Consider the following 17845-nt stretch of genomic DNA (forward strand, 5'->3'; position numbering starts at 1 on the left):
CTATTCGGCATGAGTCTTCCGGTGTCTGGAAAGTCCAGTCCTGTAGCAAAACACTTTGCCACAGTCCTTGCACTCGTGATGCTTTGTGGCAGTGTGAAATCTCTGATGTTTCATGAGGCTGTACGTCATCGTGAAGGCCCTGCCACACACCAGGCACTTGAACGGCTTCCCTCTGCTGTGGATTTTTCGGTGTTTCGCGAGGTGTGAGTTCTTTTTAAAAGACTTGCCACACTGGCTGCACTTAAAGGGCCTCTCTCCGGTGTGCACTCGGGCGTGATAAACAAGGCTGGATCTTTCCTTGAAGCATTTGCCACACTCGCCGCACTTGTAAGGCTTCTCTCCAGTGTGGAGCCGGTTGTGACGGACCAGGCTGGATTTGTTCATGTACGACTCCCCGCACTGGCTGCACTTGAAGGGTCTCTCTCCGGTGTGAAGTCTCAGATGCCCGACGAGGGAGCGGTTGTGTTTGAAGTCTTTCCCGCATTCGCTGCACCTGAAAGGCTTCTCCCCAGTGTGAACTTTGACATGTTGGTTCAGGTCGGCCTTTTGGATGAAGGACTTCTCACAGTCGCTGCACTTGAAGGGCTTTTCTCCAGTGTGTGTCCTCCGGTGTCGGATAAGCAGAGACTTACAACTGAAGGATTTGCCACAGTCGCCGCATTTGAGGCCCCTCGTCTCACCGGGAGTGGCCTTTTTCCTCTCGGTGCTCCTGGGTGGCTCTGTATTCCTGCCAGTCGCAGGATGCCCCAGAGGACCCGAGGGGGTCCCGAGGTCCCCCACATTGTCTGTGCTTTGTGACCTCTTCTTCTCTGAAAGGTCAATTCTCCTGATCTTCACAACTGGGATCCTCCTCTCTTCTCTGCGTAAGGAATTCTCAGCACCGCTCAGCTCTGGCTGTTGGAGCGTGGTCACAGGAAGCCTTCCTTCTCCGGGAGTCTTCTGCCCACTAGGTATCTTTTCAACCTTAACTCCTTTTTGGCAACCCAAACATGGAGAAACAATGGTAAAGGATATGTAGATTTTGAAGCCGCAACACACACGAGTGATCTACGGTACCTGAGGTTTCTCACAGAAACTCTAAGATGGGCAGAGCCTACTACAGCAATGGAGTTGGAAGTTCCCTCGCCCAGGAAACCCCATGAGCAAAACCAGAAGAATGGCAGGCAGCACTTTGAGGAGTGACGGGGACCTGAACTCCTTCCTCAGAACATAGCTTTCGGCAGAGCCTCGATTGTTGGAGACCGTCCTAGTTGTTCTCTCTCTCTCTCTCTCTCTCTCTCTCTCTCTCTCTCTCTCTCTCTCTCTGCTTTACGCAAGCTAGGCTCATCTGAGAATAGGGAACCTCAATTGTGAAAATGCCTTCATAGAATAATCAAGGGTCGTATTTTTATTAATAATAGGTGTTTAGGTGAGCCAAGCTCATAGGGGCTGGTCCCATCCCTGATCAGGTGATGGTGGTTGAGCAAGCCATGAGGAGTAAGCCAGTAAGAAGTGTGCCTCCATGGCCTCTGCTCCCGTTCTTGCCTTGAGCTATTCTTAGAGATGGGCCGTTGCTGGGAAATGTAGGGTGAAATAAACTCTTTCAAGTTGCTTTTGGTCACGGTTTTTATCGCAGTAAAAGAAACTTTAAGACAGAGATGTTCAACTTGATGCAGAAGGCTGTGTCTATGCCCCTTAAATACAACACCCAAAGAACCTGTATTCAAGGACTGCTCCGGGGACTTGTGCACACTAAGAACACAATTAAGGAAAACCAGTGTTATATAGTGCCAAGAGGAGCAGGCAAAACACAAATGATTCACAGGTGAGAGAAAGAGAGCCCTGACTCTGAAATAATAGCAATGACTGGTAGGTAACCGGGCAAATATAGACAGATGGACTCTACCCTCATCCTTTGCCCTGGCAACCAAACATCAGAACCAATAGAAAGATATGACCCCCTCCAGAGTGCATACATCAGCAGCCTCCACCCTCCAAGGACCTGTCCACATACTTGGAGTCAGGAATCTCAGTGCAGGGATGAAGCGATCTCTGGAAGACGCCAGCTGAGCGATGTCATGGGTCCCTGAAGGTATGAGTCCTAAAGTAAAGAGCAGAACACGTCAATGTCCCATACCAAGTCAGAGTGACGGAACTCATGGCAACCCACAGGAAAGAAAACGAATGACAGAGACCCTTGCAGAGATCTTGCTAGAAACTCCACCAAATAGTGTCCACATCACTGCCGCAATTCCTGCCACAGGCAGACCCAAGTCTCCCAGAGGAAGAGAATGGTACCTGGGTCATAGGAATGCCATGTATTTACAGTGTCACGGAGGGGCTATCAGTGTGAACTCTGTAAAGCTACTATAAGATTCTTCACCCCAGGCTGTTTCCTATGTCCCTCTGCTGTACTTAAGAAAGAGAAGGCACTAGTGTACCATGCCCAGGTCTTTCATCTCCATTTCCTACTCCAGGATGGGGGCGGGGAAGAATCAATGGTCCATGGACCAGTTCGGGAAGGAGACATCTCTCTCTAGAAAAGAAGCCAAGCCAGACAGGATGCTCTTACAGAATGGGGTGGGGTGGGGGTAGGTAGCTTACCCAATGAGGACATTAGAACAAAGACCTCCATCATCACGTGGTGATACAGACGCCTCTGAGAGCCATCAAGCAGTGTCCATTCCTCCCTCAAGAAGTAGATAGCCACATCGTTAAAGGACACACAACCCTGCCACAAGAGAGAGCTGATTGAGTTAATAAGAAAAAGTCTCCTTTCCTTGAACTTTTGACATGTCAGATACAGCCACTCCCACTTGGCCTCCTTCTCCAGAGGGCACCAGGATCTTCATCCATTGACAGTCAGTCTCTACTCAAGGTTGCAGTGACCCTGAGACAGACAAGTGGAACCTCCTGAAACTGAGAAGCCTCTGTAAGGCAAAGGGCACAGTCAACAAGACAAAACGGCAGCCCACAGAGTGGGGAAAAGATAGTCACCAACCCCACATCTGACAGAGCTGATTTCCAAAATACACAAAGAACTCAAGAAGCTAGTCACCAAAACACCAAATAATCCAATTAGAAAGTGGGGTACAAAACTAAATAGACAATTCTCAATAGAGGAATCTAAAATGGCTGAAAGACAGATAAGAAAGTGTTCAACATCCTTAGCCATCAGGGAAATGCAAATCAAAACTACTCTGAGATACCATCTTACTCCTGTCAGAATGTCTAAAATCAAAAACACCAATGACAGTTTATGCTGGAGAGGATGTGGAGAAAGAGGAACTCGCCTCCACTGCTGGTGGGAGTGCCAACTTGTACAGCCACTTTAGAAATCAGTGTGACAGTTCCTCAGGAAGATGGGAATCAGTCTACCACAAGTTCCAGCAATTCCACTCTTAGGCAGATACCCAAAGGATGCACATTCATACAACAAGGACATCTGCTCAACCATGTTCACAGCAGCATTGTTTGTAATAGCCAGAACCTGGAACCAACATAGTTGCCCCCCAACTGAAGAATGGATAGAGAAAATGTGGTACATTTACACAATGGAGTACTTACTCAGTGGAAAAAAAAAAAAAAAAAACAATGGAATCTTGAAATTCACAGGAAAATGGATGGAACTAGAAGAAACCATCCTGAGTGAGGTAACCCAATCACAAAAAGACAAACATGGTATGTACTCACTCATATGTGTTTATTACACATAGAGGAAAGGTTACCAGCCTACAATCCACACCACCAGAGAAGCTAGGAAGCAAAGAGGACCCTAAGAGAGACATACATGGTTCCCCAGTGAAGGGGAAAGGGACAAGATCTTCTGAGCAAATTGGGAGCATAGGGAGAGGGGGGAGGGAGGGAGTTAGAAGAAAGAGGAGGGGGAAAGAAGGACATGATGGAACAGGATGGGAAAAACAGGCGAGAAGAAAAGAGATACCATCATAGGGGGAGCCATTATAGGTTTAAAGAGAAATCTGGCACTAGGGAAATGTCAAGAGATCCACAAGGATGACCCCAACTAAGAATCTAAGCAATAGTGGAGAGGCAACCTTAAATGAGTAGTGAGGTAGTGAGATTACTTAAGGTAGTGAGATTGATGACTACCTTATATGCCATTCTAGAGCCTTCATTCAGTAGCTGATGGAAGCAGAAGCCGAGATTCACAGCTAAGCGCTGAACCAGATTCCTGGAATCCGGTTTCAGAGAGGGAGGAGTGATGAACAAAGGGGGCAAGCCCAGGTTGGAGAAACTCACAGAAACAGCTATGAACAAGGGGGAGCATTATGGACCCTAGACTGACAGCTGGGAAACCAGCATAGGACCAACCCAGCCCCCTGAAGGAGGAAGTCAGTTAGGAGGCCTAGGCAATTTATGGGGCCTCTGGCAGTGGATCAGTATTTATCCCCAGTACAGGAATGGACCTTGGGAGCCCATTCCACATAGAGGGATACTCTTTTAGCCTCGACACATGGGGAAGGGCTAGGCCCTGCTCCAAATGATGTGACAGACTTTTAAGATCTCCATGGAAGGCCTCACCCTCCCTGGGGAGCAGAAAGGGGATGGGATGGGGGTAGGTGGGGGCAGGGGAGGAAAGGAGGGAGAGGGAATTGGGATTGGCAATCAAAGCCAGATTGTTTTAACTTAGAGAGAGAGAGAGAGAGAGAGAGAGAGAGAGAGAGAGAGAGAGAGAGAAAGGTTGCAGTGACCACTGTTTTCAGCCCCAGGCACAGAAAGAGAGATGAATAAAATTCATGCCATTTTGACAGGTGGTGTGGACAGTTCCACTTTTCTGCCACCCAGTCTCCATAGGTTCCTCTACAGCAAGCTAACCAGATTTGCGCAGACCTGAGCCCCTGCTCTCCACTCTACCCCGGCATGAGAGCCTGGAGTCCTTGTGTTCACACCACCTGTTTCTATGCCAATCGCTCTTCACAATGCCCCTCCTTTCCCGTTGTAGTTTTCAAGCCTACGGCTTCTCATCTCCTGTACCACTCCCGAGAGCTGCCTTGCCCCACACCCTGCAAATCCTCAGCACACCCGAGGCCTCCCGAGCGTTCCTAACCCATCTCACCTTCAGGCGTTTCCCTCCACTCAGCACTGGAACCTCAATACCTCTGAAGCTTAACGGAGTGGCTTCTTCCATAAATGGAGCCTGTCCATACAGCTCCTGCTCTGGATGCACAGACCTTACATTCTATAATCATCTTCCATGAAAATCAGACAGAAGGGCCGGGCGGTGGTGGCGCACTCCTTTAGTCCCAGCACTCGGGAAGCAGAGGCAGAGGCAGGCGGATCTCTGTGAGTTCCAGGCCAGCCTGGTCTCCAGAGAGAGTGCCAGGATAGGCTCCAAAGCTGCACAGTGTAGGAGAAGCTGTAGCCACGCCTTCTTAGGGGCTGGCTACAGGTGTGCCTGACCACGCTTGTGAGGGCATGGTCAGAGTGACATAGTGTGACTGTGTTTGCGCTTTCCGTTTCTCTTTGCTGCTTGCTGTACAGGCTGCTGCCACGCCGGCTGGCTAGGTCGCTCTGTAAGTAAGGCTTTTCCCTATTAAATACCCTTATATTTCTACCTGACTCTGTATTGGTAATTTCCCACAATAACACAGAGAAACCCTATCTCAAAAAACCAAAAAAAAAAAAAAAAATCAGACAGAAGGATAGAATAGCACACAAACAGTCCCAAAAGGACTATAACCCCAGACATCACTTAGGAGGGGATTGACGAGTGGGAGTTTCTGTGGCACCTTCCACTTACCTCTTTACAGTCAGTCGGTGTCTTTGCACTTATGGGAACCTGTGGGCAAAGAAGGCTGTGAGTAAAACGCAGTGATGTTGGCATCCTGAAGGACCATCCAAGCCCCACAGCCCCCACCTCATACCTCAGATGGGTATGTCTAACCTGAGCTTTGGACCTCAGTGAGGTCTCTTATTATTAACTGTGTGCCCTTGGACAAGCCATTCACCCCTCAGTGTTGGCTTCCGGAACATGGGGATGAGAATGACACCCATTCCTCGACAGGAGTTCTATTGTTCTGCACTGAGTCCTACCCGCCAAGTACTCTGTGCAGTCCCTTCCTGGCTGTAGGATACTGCAGTCAAGGCTTTTAGCACAAACGGGCACTGCCAGGCTTGTTAGTATAGGTTCAGGGTTAAGCACAGCTGGTTAAGATTAGCGATTACTTTTCTTCTCTGGTTGCATGCATAGCATCTCCCAGCACTAGGAAAGGTACCATGTAGGGATGACACTTCCAGGTGACTGCCGGTGTGACTTCTCCATGGTTTAGGACTCAAGCGTGATGCGTCTTCAGCCCTAGGATCTTACCGTCAAGTTCTGAAAGGTAGCCATAGCCTGTAATGTTTGGTGGCCTATGGGATCTCACTGGCCAACAGCTACAAAAGTAGTAACCCATTCGCTCTTGGTACTAGGCTTCCTATTGGTTAGTATAGTTGGGGGTGGTCAGTTTCTGCCAACTTAAGACAAAGAAACAGGGAATCTTAACTGAGGAAGGGTCATCAGATTGTTCTGTGGCCATGTGTATGAGTGTATGGGGGGACTTCCTTGATTAATGGCTGTTGTGAGAGGACCCAGCCTCTGGTGGTCATTGCCACCCCCGAAAAGGTGGACCTGAGTCATAGCAGAAGCAAGCTGAGAGAGCAAGCCATGGGGAGCCATCGAGAAAGCAATATTTCTCTGTGGTCTCTGTTCCAGTTCCTGCCTTGAGTCCTTGTCTGACTCGCTTAATGACGAACGACTAAGAAACGGAAGTATAAGCCAATGTGATGGCTAGTTTTTATGGCAACTTGACCCAACCAGAGTTATCTGAAGGAAGGGAACCTCAATTGAAAAAATGACTGCATAAGAATGGCTCTAGGGGGCTGGAGAGATGGCTCAGAGGTTAAGAGCACCGGCTGCTCTTCCAGAGGTCCTGAGTTCAATTCCCAGCAACCACATGGTGGCTCACAACCATCTGTTATGAGATCTGGTGCCCTCTTCTGGTGTGCAGATAGACATGGAAGCAGAATGTTGTATAGATAATAAATAAATAAAATATTGAAAAAAGAATGGCTCTAGGGCATTTTATTAACTAGTGGTTGATGGGGAGGTACCCCGGGTTCTCTAAGAAAGCAGGCTGAGCAAGCCATGAGGAGCAAGCCAATAAACAGCACGCCTCCATGGCCTCTGCATCAGCTCCCACCTTCCTGCCCTGTTTGCCTTCCTGTCCTGACTTCCTTTGATGATGAACAGTGCTGTGGACGTGTAAGTCAAATAAACCCTTTTCTCCCCAAGTTACAGGGGCCATGGGGTTTCATCACAGCAATAGAAACTCTAAGACAGCCAAATAAACCCGTTCCTCCAATGTTTGGTTTGATAGTGGTCTTTATTACAGCAAGAAATCAGGCAACCCCCATTGTAGAGTAAGAGTGTGTGTGTGTGTGTGTGTGTGTGTGTGTGTGTGTGTGTGTGTTAGGAAGCTTCTATAGTAGTGGATTTCTATAAGATTTTTTAAAAATTGTTTCCTTTTTTTTTTTTTTGAGACAACGTCTCTCTACGTGGCTCTGGCTGTTCTGGAACTCATTATGTAGAACAAGCTGGCTTTGATCTCACGGAAATCCACCTCCTTCTGCTTTACTCGTGCTGGGATTAAAGGCGTGAGTCACCACACCCACTTCCCATACGATTTCTCAGAAAGCGTTTAGTGCTATTTATCCCCCAGAACCCCCTCTCTACCCTGACCTCCCACACCCACACCCACCTAAATTCAACTCTTATTCTTCCACTATTCCCCTTTATCCCATTACATCCTATCTCCCCTCCCTTGAAAGCCCCCCACCTGTCAATTTTCTAGCTTCTCTGGATAATCCAAATTTAATACGCACATCGGAAGATTCCAAGTTAACAACCACAAATGAAAGAAAAAAAAAATTCTCTTTCTGGACATGGGTTACCTCACTCCAAACGACTGTTTCCAACTCCATCTGTTTACCTGTGAATGTCATAATTTTGTCTTTCTCAACAGTGGGATAATATGCCATTGGGCAAATGTATCAGCTTTTCACTATCCAGTCCCAGTGAGGAACATCTAGGCAGTTTATATTTCTGGCTATTGTGAACAGAATAGCAAGGAATACAGGTTTGCTAATCAGCCACTTTCTTTTATTTTATATACGCTTCTTAAAATTTTATATACGCTTATTTAAGAATGTGATATTTGTGGGGCTGGAGAGATGGCTCAGAGGTTAAGAGCACTGACTGCTCTTCCAGAGGTCCTGAGTTCAATTCCCAGCAACCACACTGTGGCTCACAACCACCTTGAATGAGATCTGGTGCCCTCTGCTGACATGCAGGCAGAGAAGACTGTATACATAATAAATAAAATATTTAAAAAAAATGTGATATTTGGGGCCAGAGAGATGGCTTGGCGGCTATTAAGAACACTGGTTGCTCTTCCAGAAGACCTAGGTTTGATTCTCGGCATTCACATGGTAGCTCACACTGCAATGCCAATCCCAGGGGATCCAATACCTTCTTCTGGCCTTTGCAGGCACCAAGCACACAAGTGGTGCACAGACAGACAAAACAAACGGCAAAACACCCATAACATAAAAGCAAGCAAGAAAGCAAACAATGAAAAGAATGTGATATTTAACCCATTAGGCTTTAGCCAAATTTGGCATATGTTTCCAAGCAATTGTTAAGTCCTCATGGTAATGTTATTTCCATGATGTTTTAATTGTCCATTTATGTATGAATCTTGACCAAATACTGTCTCAACAAGTACTCATCCGATTGTTCCCAGTGAATAGACACAGAGGCAGATCTGCAGCTCACTGCCTGGTGTGACCCCCCAAGGAGGGACTTTCCGCTGAGAGTCCTTCCATGGGGGACAGGGGACTCATCCCTCTGCGTAAGGCTGAGGAGGTGAGGCACAGATAGGCTACTCGTGCCAACTGCATGACTGGCTTCCTTTGCTCCAAAGGGAGTGGCCGTGAAGGCCGGCTGAGACCAATCTGTGCCACCAATAGGCATGTCTCAGTCACAATCCAGAATCCTCACACTCTAGGAATGTCCAGTCCTGCAGATACCAACTACCAACACCATATCCGACCACGGGACTCTATTCTTGGAGCTGCTGTGGCTCAGTCAAGGGCTGGGGATGACCATGCAGGAGACCCTGGATTCCAGTCTTAGGATCATAAAGTAGTAATAAACCTTCAGCCTTTCTTCCCCCACCCAGAGCTGAGTGGATTAGGGAAACTGTCGTGACAGACATCAAAGCAGACAGACATCCCAGGCAGTGGCAACCGAGACTGGGCAATCCCGGACAGGAGAACCTAGGCAGAGCACGAAGGGGAAACTGGACCCATTCCATGGGGATTTCTTTCTTGTGGAAGGAAAAATGCGAGATCTGTGGACCTACAGAATGAATTCGGGTCTGGGTTGGTAAGACGGTTTGGTAAATGAGCTTACTACAGAAACCAGACGATCTAAGTTCAAGTCCCAGACCCCACATGAAGGTTTGAACCAAACAATCAACAAAAGTTGTGCTCTGCCGTCTACATGTGTACTATGCATGCATGGACCCCCTCTCTCCCCCTATACATGAAGGCAAACACAAAATAATGCTTTTTTTTTTTTTTTTTTTTTTTTTTTGGAGAAAGATTGGGGCCAGCCATGGTGGCCCATGCCAGTTATGAGCAAACCTCTTTGAGTTCAGGGCCCGCCTGAACTGTTGTTCAGGTAACTTCCAGACCAGCCAGGGCTACACAGTGAGACCCCTGCCTCAAACAAGAAGAGAAAACGGAAAGGGAGGGGGGGGGAAGGAGATAGGGAGATAGGGAGGGAAGAAAATTGGTTAAGTGTGTGTGGGGGGGGCACATGTCTGTAATCCCAGGGTCCAGGAGGCTGTAGCAGGACAGCAGGACGATTGTGAGTTTGAGACCAGCCTGTGCTACATGAGCTCCCGTCTTAAAACAAACTAAAACCCAAACCAAACCAAAAACCAAAAAACAAAAACCAAAAAAACCACCTGCCCAGCCTTCTGTGGCCCTGAGCAAGTCTTACACTCACAAATCTTCCCAGGCTTTTCGACCAACAGCCAAGCCTCCTTTCGGGCAAGCCTTGATCACGTGGTACGCACCTGTGCCTGGGCTCCCGGCCCAGCCACCGCAGGGGGACTCTGCGGGATAGCTGGGTCCGTAGACATGCTGTCTCCCCAGGCCTGCAACCTGTCACAGGGGATCGATGCAGACTTCAAACCGGTGTGCGTGCTAGAGAGAGCACAAAGCCTCGCTCCTGTCCAGCCTTCCAGTCCTGGACAACGAGGTGAGAAAAAAACCAGTTTTTCTAATGGTTTGAGGCGAGCATCCAGGGAAACAACCAACCACCTGCCCACAACCGCTAAGTCCCTATGCTTTTTTTTGTCTTGTCTTTTCTTTTTTTCTTTTTGTCAAAGCCCGCGGAAGCGACAGTTTTCATTGGCTGAGCCCGTCTGCGCTGTCTCTTCTGGGTAATGTAGTTCAGAGAAGATGCACCCTGGAAACAAGGACTCAGCCAAAGAAGCGGGAGCTATAGAAGCGGCGTGCAAGGAGTTAAAGGGACTCCTGCAATGGTCACAGATGCGCCAGGGGTTTCCGTTTCGCTGATCATCAAGCCCACAGTAAGGGGGATTCCTGGGTCTGCATCCGGTGTGCATTCCCAAACTTCCCTTCTCAAGGGGATGCTCAGCTTAGAAGCCAAAGGTGGCAATGTCATATCTGATGTACAAAAATGTGAAATCAGTCCCAATTCGGGAAAGAGGTCTCCGCTGTTCCAAGGTGGTGCATTTCCTTTCTCCTCCACCTGTATTCCTGTCTTTTCTCTCCTGGGTTTAGGAGATGTTCATTATGGCAGAGCCAAAGGCTAGATCCATAAGCCAGCGCACACACACACACACACACACACACACACACACACACACACACACACACACACACACGGTCCCCTGCGCCCTTTCCTCTTCTGTATTCCCACTACTCCACTATTTGTGAATTCCGAACCCACGCCCCACAGGTGGGCAGGATGCTGCCGGTGCTGCGGATTGAAGAGATGCTAACCCTTCACTGTACACTATTCTGCTGCTTTGGGCTACACTATCATGTCTCTGATTCTCCCGATTCTCTTTTTTCCACGAAGTAGGGATGAACCTCCACAGGAGACCCTAGAAGACAAGAGATGATGAAATATTCCTGTCATTCTGGAACATTCTGGAGCTGGGTGGAGAGTGTTGATTCTGTAAAGGTGTGTGTGTGTGTGTGTGTGTGTGTGTGTGTGTGTGTGTGTGAATCAATATGGCCACTGACCATGTGATATGCTATTAAAGGTCTAACACTTTTGTCCTTTCTGCAATGGTCATCATTTTATATCCAGCATCCTTTCTGTTAGGTCACAGTGAGCTATAGGAATAGGTGGTGGTGAGGTGTGATTGGCACAGTAAAGCATTGGGACAGTGGGAAGCCTCCCCCTTCTTAAATCAAGCCAAGGAGATAAATCATTAAGCTGGGAGTGGTGGCACAGGCATTTATTTATTTTTTTTGTGGGGGGGTTCGAGACAGGATTTCTCTATGGCTTTGGAGGGTGTCCTGGAACTAGCTCTTATAGATCAGGCTGGTCTCAAACTCACAGAGATCCGCCTGCCTCTGCCTCCCACGTGCTGGGATTAAAGGCGTGCGCCATCACTGTCTGACTTTGGCACAGGTCTTTAATCTCAGCACTTAGGGGAGACAGAGGGAGGCCATCTCTGTGAGGATAGCCTGGTCTACATAGTGAGTTCCAGGTCAGCCAAGGATATATAGGAAGACCTTGTCTCAATAATAATAATAATAATAATAATAATAATAATAATAATAATAGATGGTGGTGCCCTTAATCTCAGCACTCGGGAGGCAGAGGCAAGTGGATCTCTGTGAGTTTGAGGCCAGCCTGGTCTATGCAGGCAGTTCCAGGGCCACCAGAGATATACACAGAGAAATTCTGTCTCCAAAAACCAAAATAATAATAAATTATTGTCTAGAAATGTATTAGAAAGTAGATTTTAGATTTATTTATTATGTATATAGTGTTCCGCATGCAGGTCAGAAGAGAGCACAGAGCTCATTGTAGATGGTTGTGAGCCACCGTGTGGTTGCTGGGAAGTGAACTCAGGGCCTCTGGAAGAGCAGCCAGTGCTCTTATCCTCTGAGCCCGCTAGGTTTTAGACAATTCTAATCTGAGCCATAAAGTGGAGCTGGCCAGTAGGGCATGGTCCTTCTTTGATGAATCTGATATACATACTATAAAATATGGTCATAGCAAAATTCATGAGTCCAGTAAAACCTGCAGGAAAGTCAGAGTCCAGGGATAAGAGAATATCTCCCAGAGAGATGAACACACATGGTGGGGGAAGCTACAAAGACCTCAATGGATGGACTCTAAAGTGTCCAATGAACCCATTGCTAGGGAGTTTTCCAGGTATATGGGGGAGCACAAGAGAGCCTCTTGAGTTGCTCCCATTCCAAGTGGCCGAACCTGAAGACTGTCTGCTAATAAAAAGTCAACATGCAAGGAGCTGGAGAGTTGGTTAAGAACAGGTTAAGAACACTTGTTGATCTTGCATAGGACGCTAGTTTGATTCCCAGTACCCAGTGGTGGTCCATAACTATCTGTATCTCCAGTTCCAGGCCATCAAATGCCCTCTTCTGACCTCCCGAGGGCACCAAGGAACCAGACATATACATGGTTCATATACAATGCATGTATGCAGGCTAACCACTCAGACAAGTGAAATGATAAAATAAATCTAAAGAAACTTTTTAGACACACTGTACGAATTTCTCAGGAACATTTTGTTGAATTTGCAAACATATTAAAATGAAGGGATCAGCTCCCCATTTAGGCAGCCATAACAGTCGAACACGTATTTGTCTGACCTTGTCTTAGTCACTAAGGTCAGATGCCTGCCCCTTTCGGAAGCCATGACAGTAATGCGTGCTTTTCTGACCTTGCCTTGGTCACTAGAGGTCAGATCCCTGCCTCATGGCAAGGAACCAATCAGAAGTTAGCTGGTGGTGCTATGGTTTACGGCTCTGGGTGTGCTTTACGGGCAAGCACACAGCAATGACGAGCAGAGCATAGCAACCACTCTGGGAGGGCCTATGGACCATAACAACCAGTTGACCAATCAACACAGGGCAAGCCCTCCAAGCCTGGAGGCACACCAATCCTGAGCCTGTGCATACCCCTAGACACTCCCCTACACTGCCCTATAAGATCTCTATGCAGACAATTCTGAGTTGTCTTTACTAGCCATCCACCATGGCGGGTGGGTGAAAGACCTGAGCTAGCATGGGGTTAGCTCGTTAAACAACTATAAAGCCTCATGCAGTTTGCAGCAAGCTTTCGAATCCGCCTGGTGATTGGGGTGACTGTGGTCCTGGGTTGAGAACCCGGAGGCCTGAGTTTTCCGGGGGTCTAACAAAAATACAGAAATAGATTTTTGAAGGGAGTTTAATGTTGCTACAGGATTAAACAAATGGATTATATAAACAGGCTATGTATGTGTAGAATTGTAAGAACACCATTATTCTAAAAGTAGCAAACTACTTACTTTTCTTCACCATTTTCTTCATATTAAATTATCTCCTTGTTAAATTCACTCATATCTCCCTGAATTTGCATAATAAATTCCAGGACACAGCCTGAAACAGCAACAGGTTGGGTCTTGAGTATGCTCAGTGAGTTTTCTCTATAAGCTCCAGCATCCTTCAGATTTCATTTAGACTGCCCTTGTGAGGGGGCCCTTGTGGGTAGTCACAGCAAGGAAGTCAACCCCCAAGAGGTGAGAATGAAAGCTACAGTCAGATTTTCTGGAAACCTGGATCAAGACCTCAGGGAAGGCTGATCTCAGGCTGTTTATGTGCAAAAATTTAAACACTGTAATTTGAAAAAAAAAAAAGTTTTCCTGGTGCAACACAATCCCCAGTGCACGAGGAAGCATAATTACGTTGGAAGTTGACTCTGGGACATGTCATTTCTTCCAAAAGGGTGGCTTCCAGAGATAGGCTACCTGTACTAGCTTAAGGCCCTAAGGGTCTGGCCTGGTCTCAGTCACACAGATAGCATAGAGGTCATTTTGGGTTACTAGACACTTCTGGTCTCGATAGTGGGAGTTTTGTGGGACTTCTGACTATACAGATAATGTAAAAGAGTCATTTAGACTATTTGGTATCTTTAGTCGTGAATGCGGCAGCTCAGGGAGGCCCCATCTGTAAGGGTCATTTAGATTACTAGCCACCTCCGGTCCTGGTTGTAGGAAGTTGATATGGCCTGGCTCAACAGATAATGTTGGTCAGGAGGCTATTAATTACTTCCACTTGCCAGCTTTCTGGAGAAACAGGTTTTACATCTTTGCCTTGGAAAGAACAATCCTGAGTGCTTTATGTTCTTCAGTTCTTTGGAGATGTGTGGGCACAAGGACCTTTGCTCTCACAACACCCTTGAACTCTTAATCTACCCCTTTTCTTTTCCCCTACGGATCTGTTTAATCGCTGTTGTTTTCAGACAAGGTCATAGGTAGCCTTGGGTCAGTCAGACTTGCTGTGTAGCTAAGGATGACCTTGAACTTCTGAGAATGCACCTGCCTCTACTTCTTGAATTTATGGGCCACTCCTTCCCGGTGGTGTTGATAGAGCTCAAACGCTAAGCTGTGCACCTACGAGGCAAGAATGCTACCAGCTGAGTTCTACGTCCGGCCACTCTCCGTAGGTGTTTCCATCACCATTATGTTGGAATGTTCTTTTCTCTTTTTCTATTTATAATTTTTTTTTCATTTTACATACCAACACCAGTTCCCCCCAGAACATTCTTGAAGTATTTCATTTGTCAACCTACAATCCACAGCCCTAGGGAGGCTAGATAACCAGGAAGGCCCAAAGAGGGATTTGTGGATTTCCCTGGGAAAGGAAAATAGAAGGGGGTCTCCTGGGTAAATTGGGGGAGAGAGGGATGGAGGGATGGCAACTTGAGAGAGTGGGTTGGCCAGGCTGGAGGGGGAGGCGGGCTGGAGGGAGAGAGTAATGAGAGAGAGGTCTTGATGGGGGACGGGGCATTCCGGGGTTAGGGAGAAGCTTGGAGCCCCAGGAGCAAAACCCCCAGGAATTTACAAGGATAACCCCAGTGTCTCCAGCCCTCACCAGGTTTTGACTGGTAAGGAATGACAGACTCAGCCAGCTGGTTTTGAGTATATAAGTTTTACTTCACACTTATATCAAAGTAACACACACACAAGCATAAGCAAACAATCCCAAGAACCACAGATAATAGGCTCACAGCAGGGGGCACCTCTCCTGCAGTGGCTCGCAGCAGGTTCGGGCTGGGAACTTCTATTCCTCTGAATTCAGGCTGTGGTATCGGGTTTCAGAACCTGAGGCTCTCAGCTTGACCGACTGGTTGTTTCAGGTTAGCGGAGGAGAGCTCCAGGACATGAGTCATGGTTCACTCTAAAGTTCCCAGTTCTGAGCTGGTCCTTAAATAGTTTGCTAAATCTTGCTAATCACACTTTGCCACACTCTACACATTCTCACTCTTATCTACAATGGCCGGTTAGTGGGCTTATACTCCCTTTCTTTTTAATCTGTCTTCAGCCAGGCCTTTGCCTGCCTGGTAACAAGGCTCCTTACACCCAGCTAAGACCCCTAGCAATAGTGGAGAAGATGTCTGGACTGGCCATCTACTGTAATCCGATTGGTGACTACCCTAATTGTCATCAGAGATGCTCTATCTAGTAACCGAGGGAAGCAGATGCAGAGATCCATAGCCAAGCACTGGGCTGAGCACTGGGAGTCCTGAAGAAAGGGAGAAGGGATTGTATGAGCCAGGGGGTGTGTGGTCAAGATCACGACAGAGGAACCCACAGAGACAGCTGACCTGAGCTCGTGGGAGCACATGGACTCTGGACCAACAGTTAGGGAGCCGGCATGGGACTGACCTAGGCCCTCTGCATGTGTGTAACAGTTGTGTAGTTTGGTGTGTAAGGCTTTTAGCAGTGAGATCAGGACCTGTCCCTTGTGCTTAGATGGCTTTTGGAAACCTGTTCCCCATGCCGGATGACCTTACCTAGTCTTGACGAAAAGGGAGGGTATGGGGGCAGGGAGGGTTTGACTGGGAGGAGAAACTTCGGTCAGTCCGTAAAATGTTATTTAAATTCTAAAAAAAGCCATACGGAAACCTAAAAAAGAGCGTATGGTGTATTGATTTATCAGTGAGTTGATATGTGGGTGGCTGTCCCTGTGTTTGCACCTCTGAGTTTGCAAGTGAGTAATGAGAGACAGAACAAGGTTTCGGATCCTTCAGAACTGGAGGTTCTGAGATCCTTCAGAAGCAGAGGTTTCCAGGAAGCCAAGTTTGTTGTGTGGATGCTGGGATTGGAACGCCAGACATCATGGTTGCGAAACGGGCACCAAAGTTTACTTTGTTACCTCCAAGGCTATGGGGTCCGCGGGATACTGACACACAGTTTCTGTTTATGGTCTCACTGACCACTGTTGTTAGGTTTCTGCTTAAATTAGAAATAAAGAAGGAAAGCGCAAGATGAGACACGAGACTAAGAGAATGCATTAACCAGTTTATTATAGGCCGGGCAGAGTAGAGAGAGGAAGAGAGAAGAGAAACAGCGTTAATGACTGACCGCCATGGAGAGGCAGAGAGAGGAGATCCAAACGGGGAAGTTGGAACTTTTTTTTAAATTTTATTTATTATGTATACAACATTCTGCTTCCATGTATATCTGCACACCAGATCTCATAACGGATGGCAGTGAGCCACCATGTGGTTGCTGGGAATTGAACTCAGGACCTTTGGAAGAACAGTCAGTGCTCTTAACCTCTGAGCCGTCTCTTCTGCCCGGAAGTTGAGACTTTTAAAGGGAAGGCTGCTCATGCTCGCTGAGGTTCCACGCACGCGCAGAGTCCTCACGCGTGACGGGTGCTGTAGACCATCCCTCCTGTGCGTGCCTGCCCGTTGTGAGGGGGTGGGGTCAGCCAGGTGTACGTCCTAACAACTGAGTTCAGCATGGAGCGGCAAAAGGGAAGGGGACAAATGGACTCCATCAAAGCCAGATGTTTGGCATGGAGCCTCTCAACGGCGAGGCCCTCCACAGCGTGCCTCCCAAATACAGCCAGGTTTCGGTTGCCACTCTCCGTCGCCCCAGAGGCCATCTCCACACACTCCTCTCAACGTGCCCAGCTCTCTTGCCCTGAAACTCCATTTCCATCTTGGTATACAAGGTCCAGCTCAGGCTACTACTGTTCAAGTCTTAATCTATGTGCTTTCCAGTTTTTCCAACATAATGGCCACCTAGTATGGTCTGAGCATTCCCAATTTGTCACATGCAGGCATTTAAAACTTTAAAAAAATTTATGTATGTATTTTATGTATGAGTGCTCTTTCTTCACGTATGCCTCCGTGCCAGAAGAGGGCATCAGACTTCATTCTAGATGGTTGCAAATTGCCATGTATGTGGGTGCTGGGAATTGAACTCGGGACCTCAGGAAGAACAGCCAGTGCTCTTAACCACTGAGCCATCTCTCCAGTCTCCAATATCCAGGCTTGCTTTTTTTTTTTTTTTTTTTTTAGTACACCATGGGAACTTTAATACCTCTGACTCTTAAGACAGGAGTTGCCAGAAATGGGAACCTCTCCATATAATCCCTCCTGTTGATTCAATGGCTTTTCCTTCTGTGATTGCCTTCCATGGAAATCAGAGAGAACAGCAAGCAGACAAGTCCCAGAACACTGCAGTACCAAGGATAGCTTCAGCGGGAACCAAGGAGTGTGCATTCCTGAAGC

The 17845-nt window shown here is 47.5% G+C and overlaps 1 protein-coding gene across 1 annotated transcript; it reads right to left on the reverse strand.

The window, feature by feature from the left end:
- Nucleotides 1–17214, reverse strand: LOC100758050 (zinc finger protein 773-like). Its single transcript, XM_035449184.1, is given in 8 exon segments — nucleotides 1–971; nucleotides 1994–2080; nucleotides 2584–2710; nucleotides 10125–10194; nucleotides 10196–10251; nucleotides 10254–10330; nucleotides 10445–10587; nucleotides 16973–17214. Coding segments are annotated over 8 exon segments (1773 nt in total).
- Between the last annotated feature and the right edge of the window lie 631 nt (nucleotides 17215–17845).

The sequence above is a fragment of the Cricetulus griseus genome, chromosome 9 (assembly GCF_003668045.3).
Source record: "Cricetulus griseus strain 17A/GY chromosome 9, alternate assembly CriGri-PICRH-1.0, whole genome shotgun sequence".
Taxonomy (NCBI): domain Eukaryota; kingdom Metazoa; phylum Chordata; class Mammalia; order Rodentia; family Cricetidae; genus Cricetulus; species Cricetulus griseus.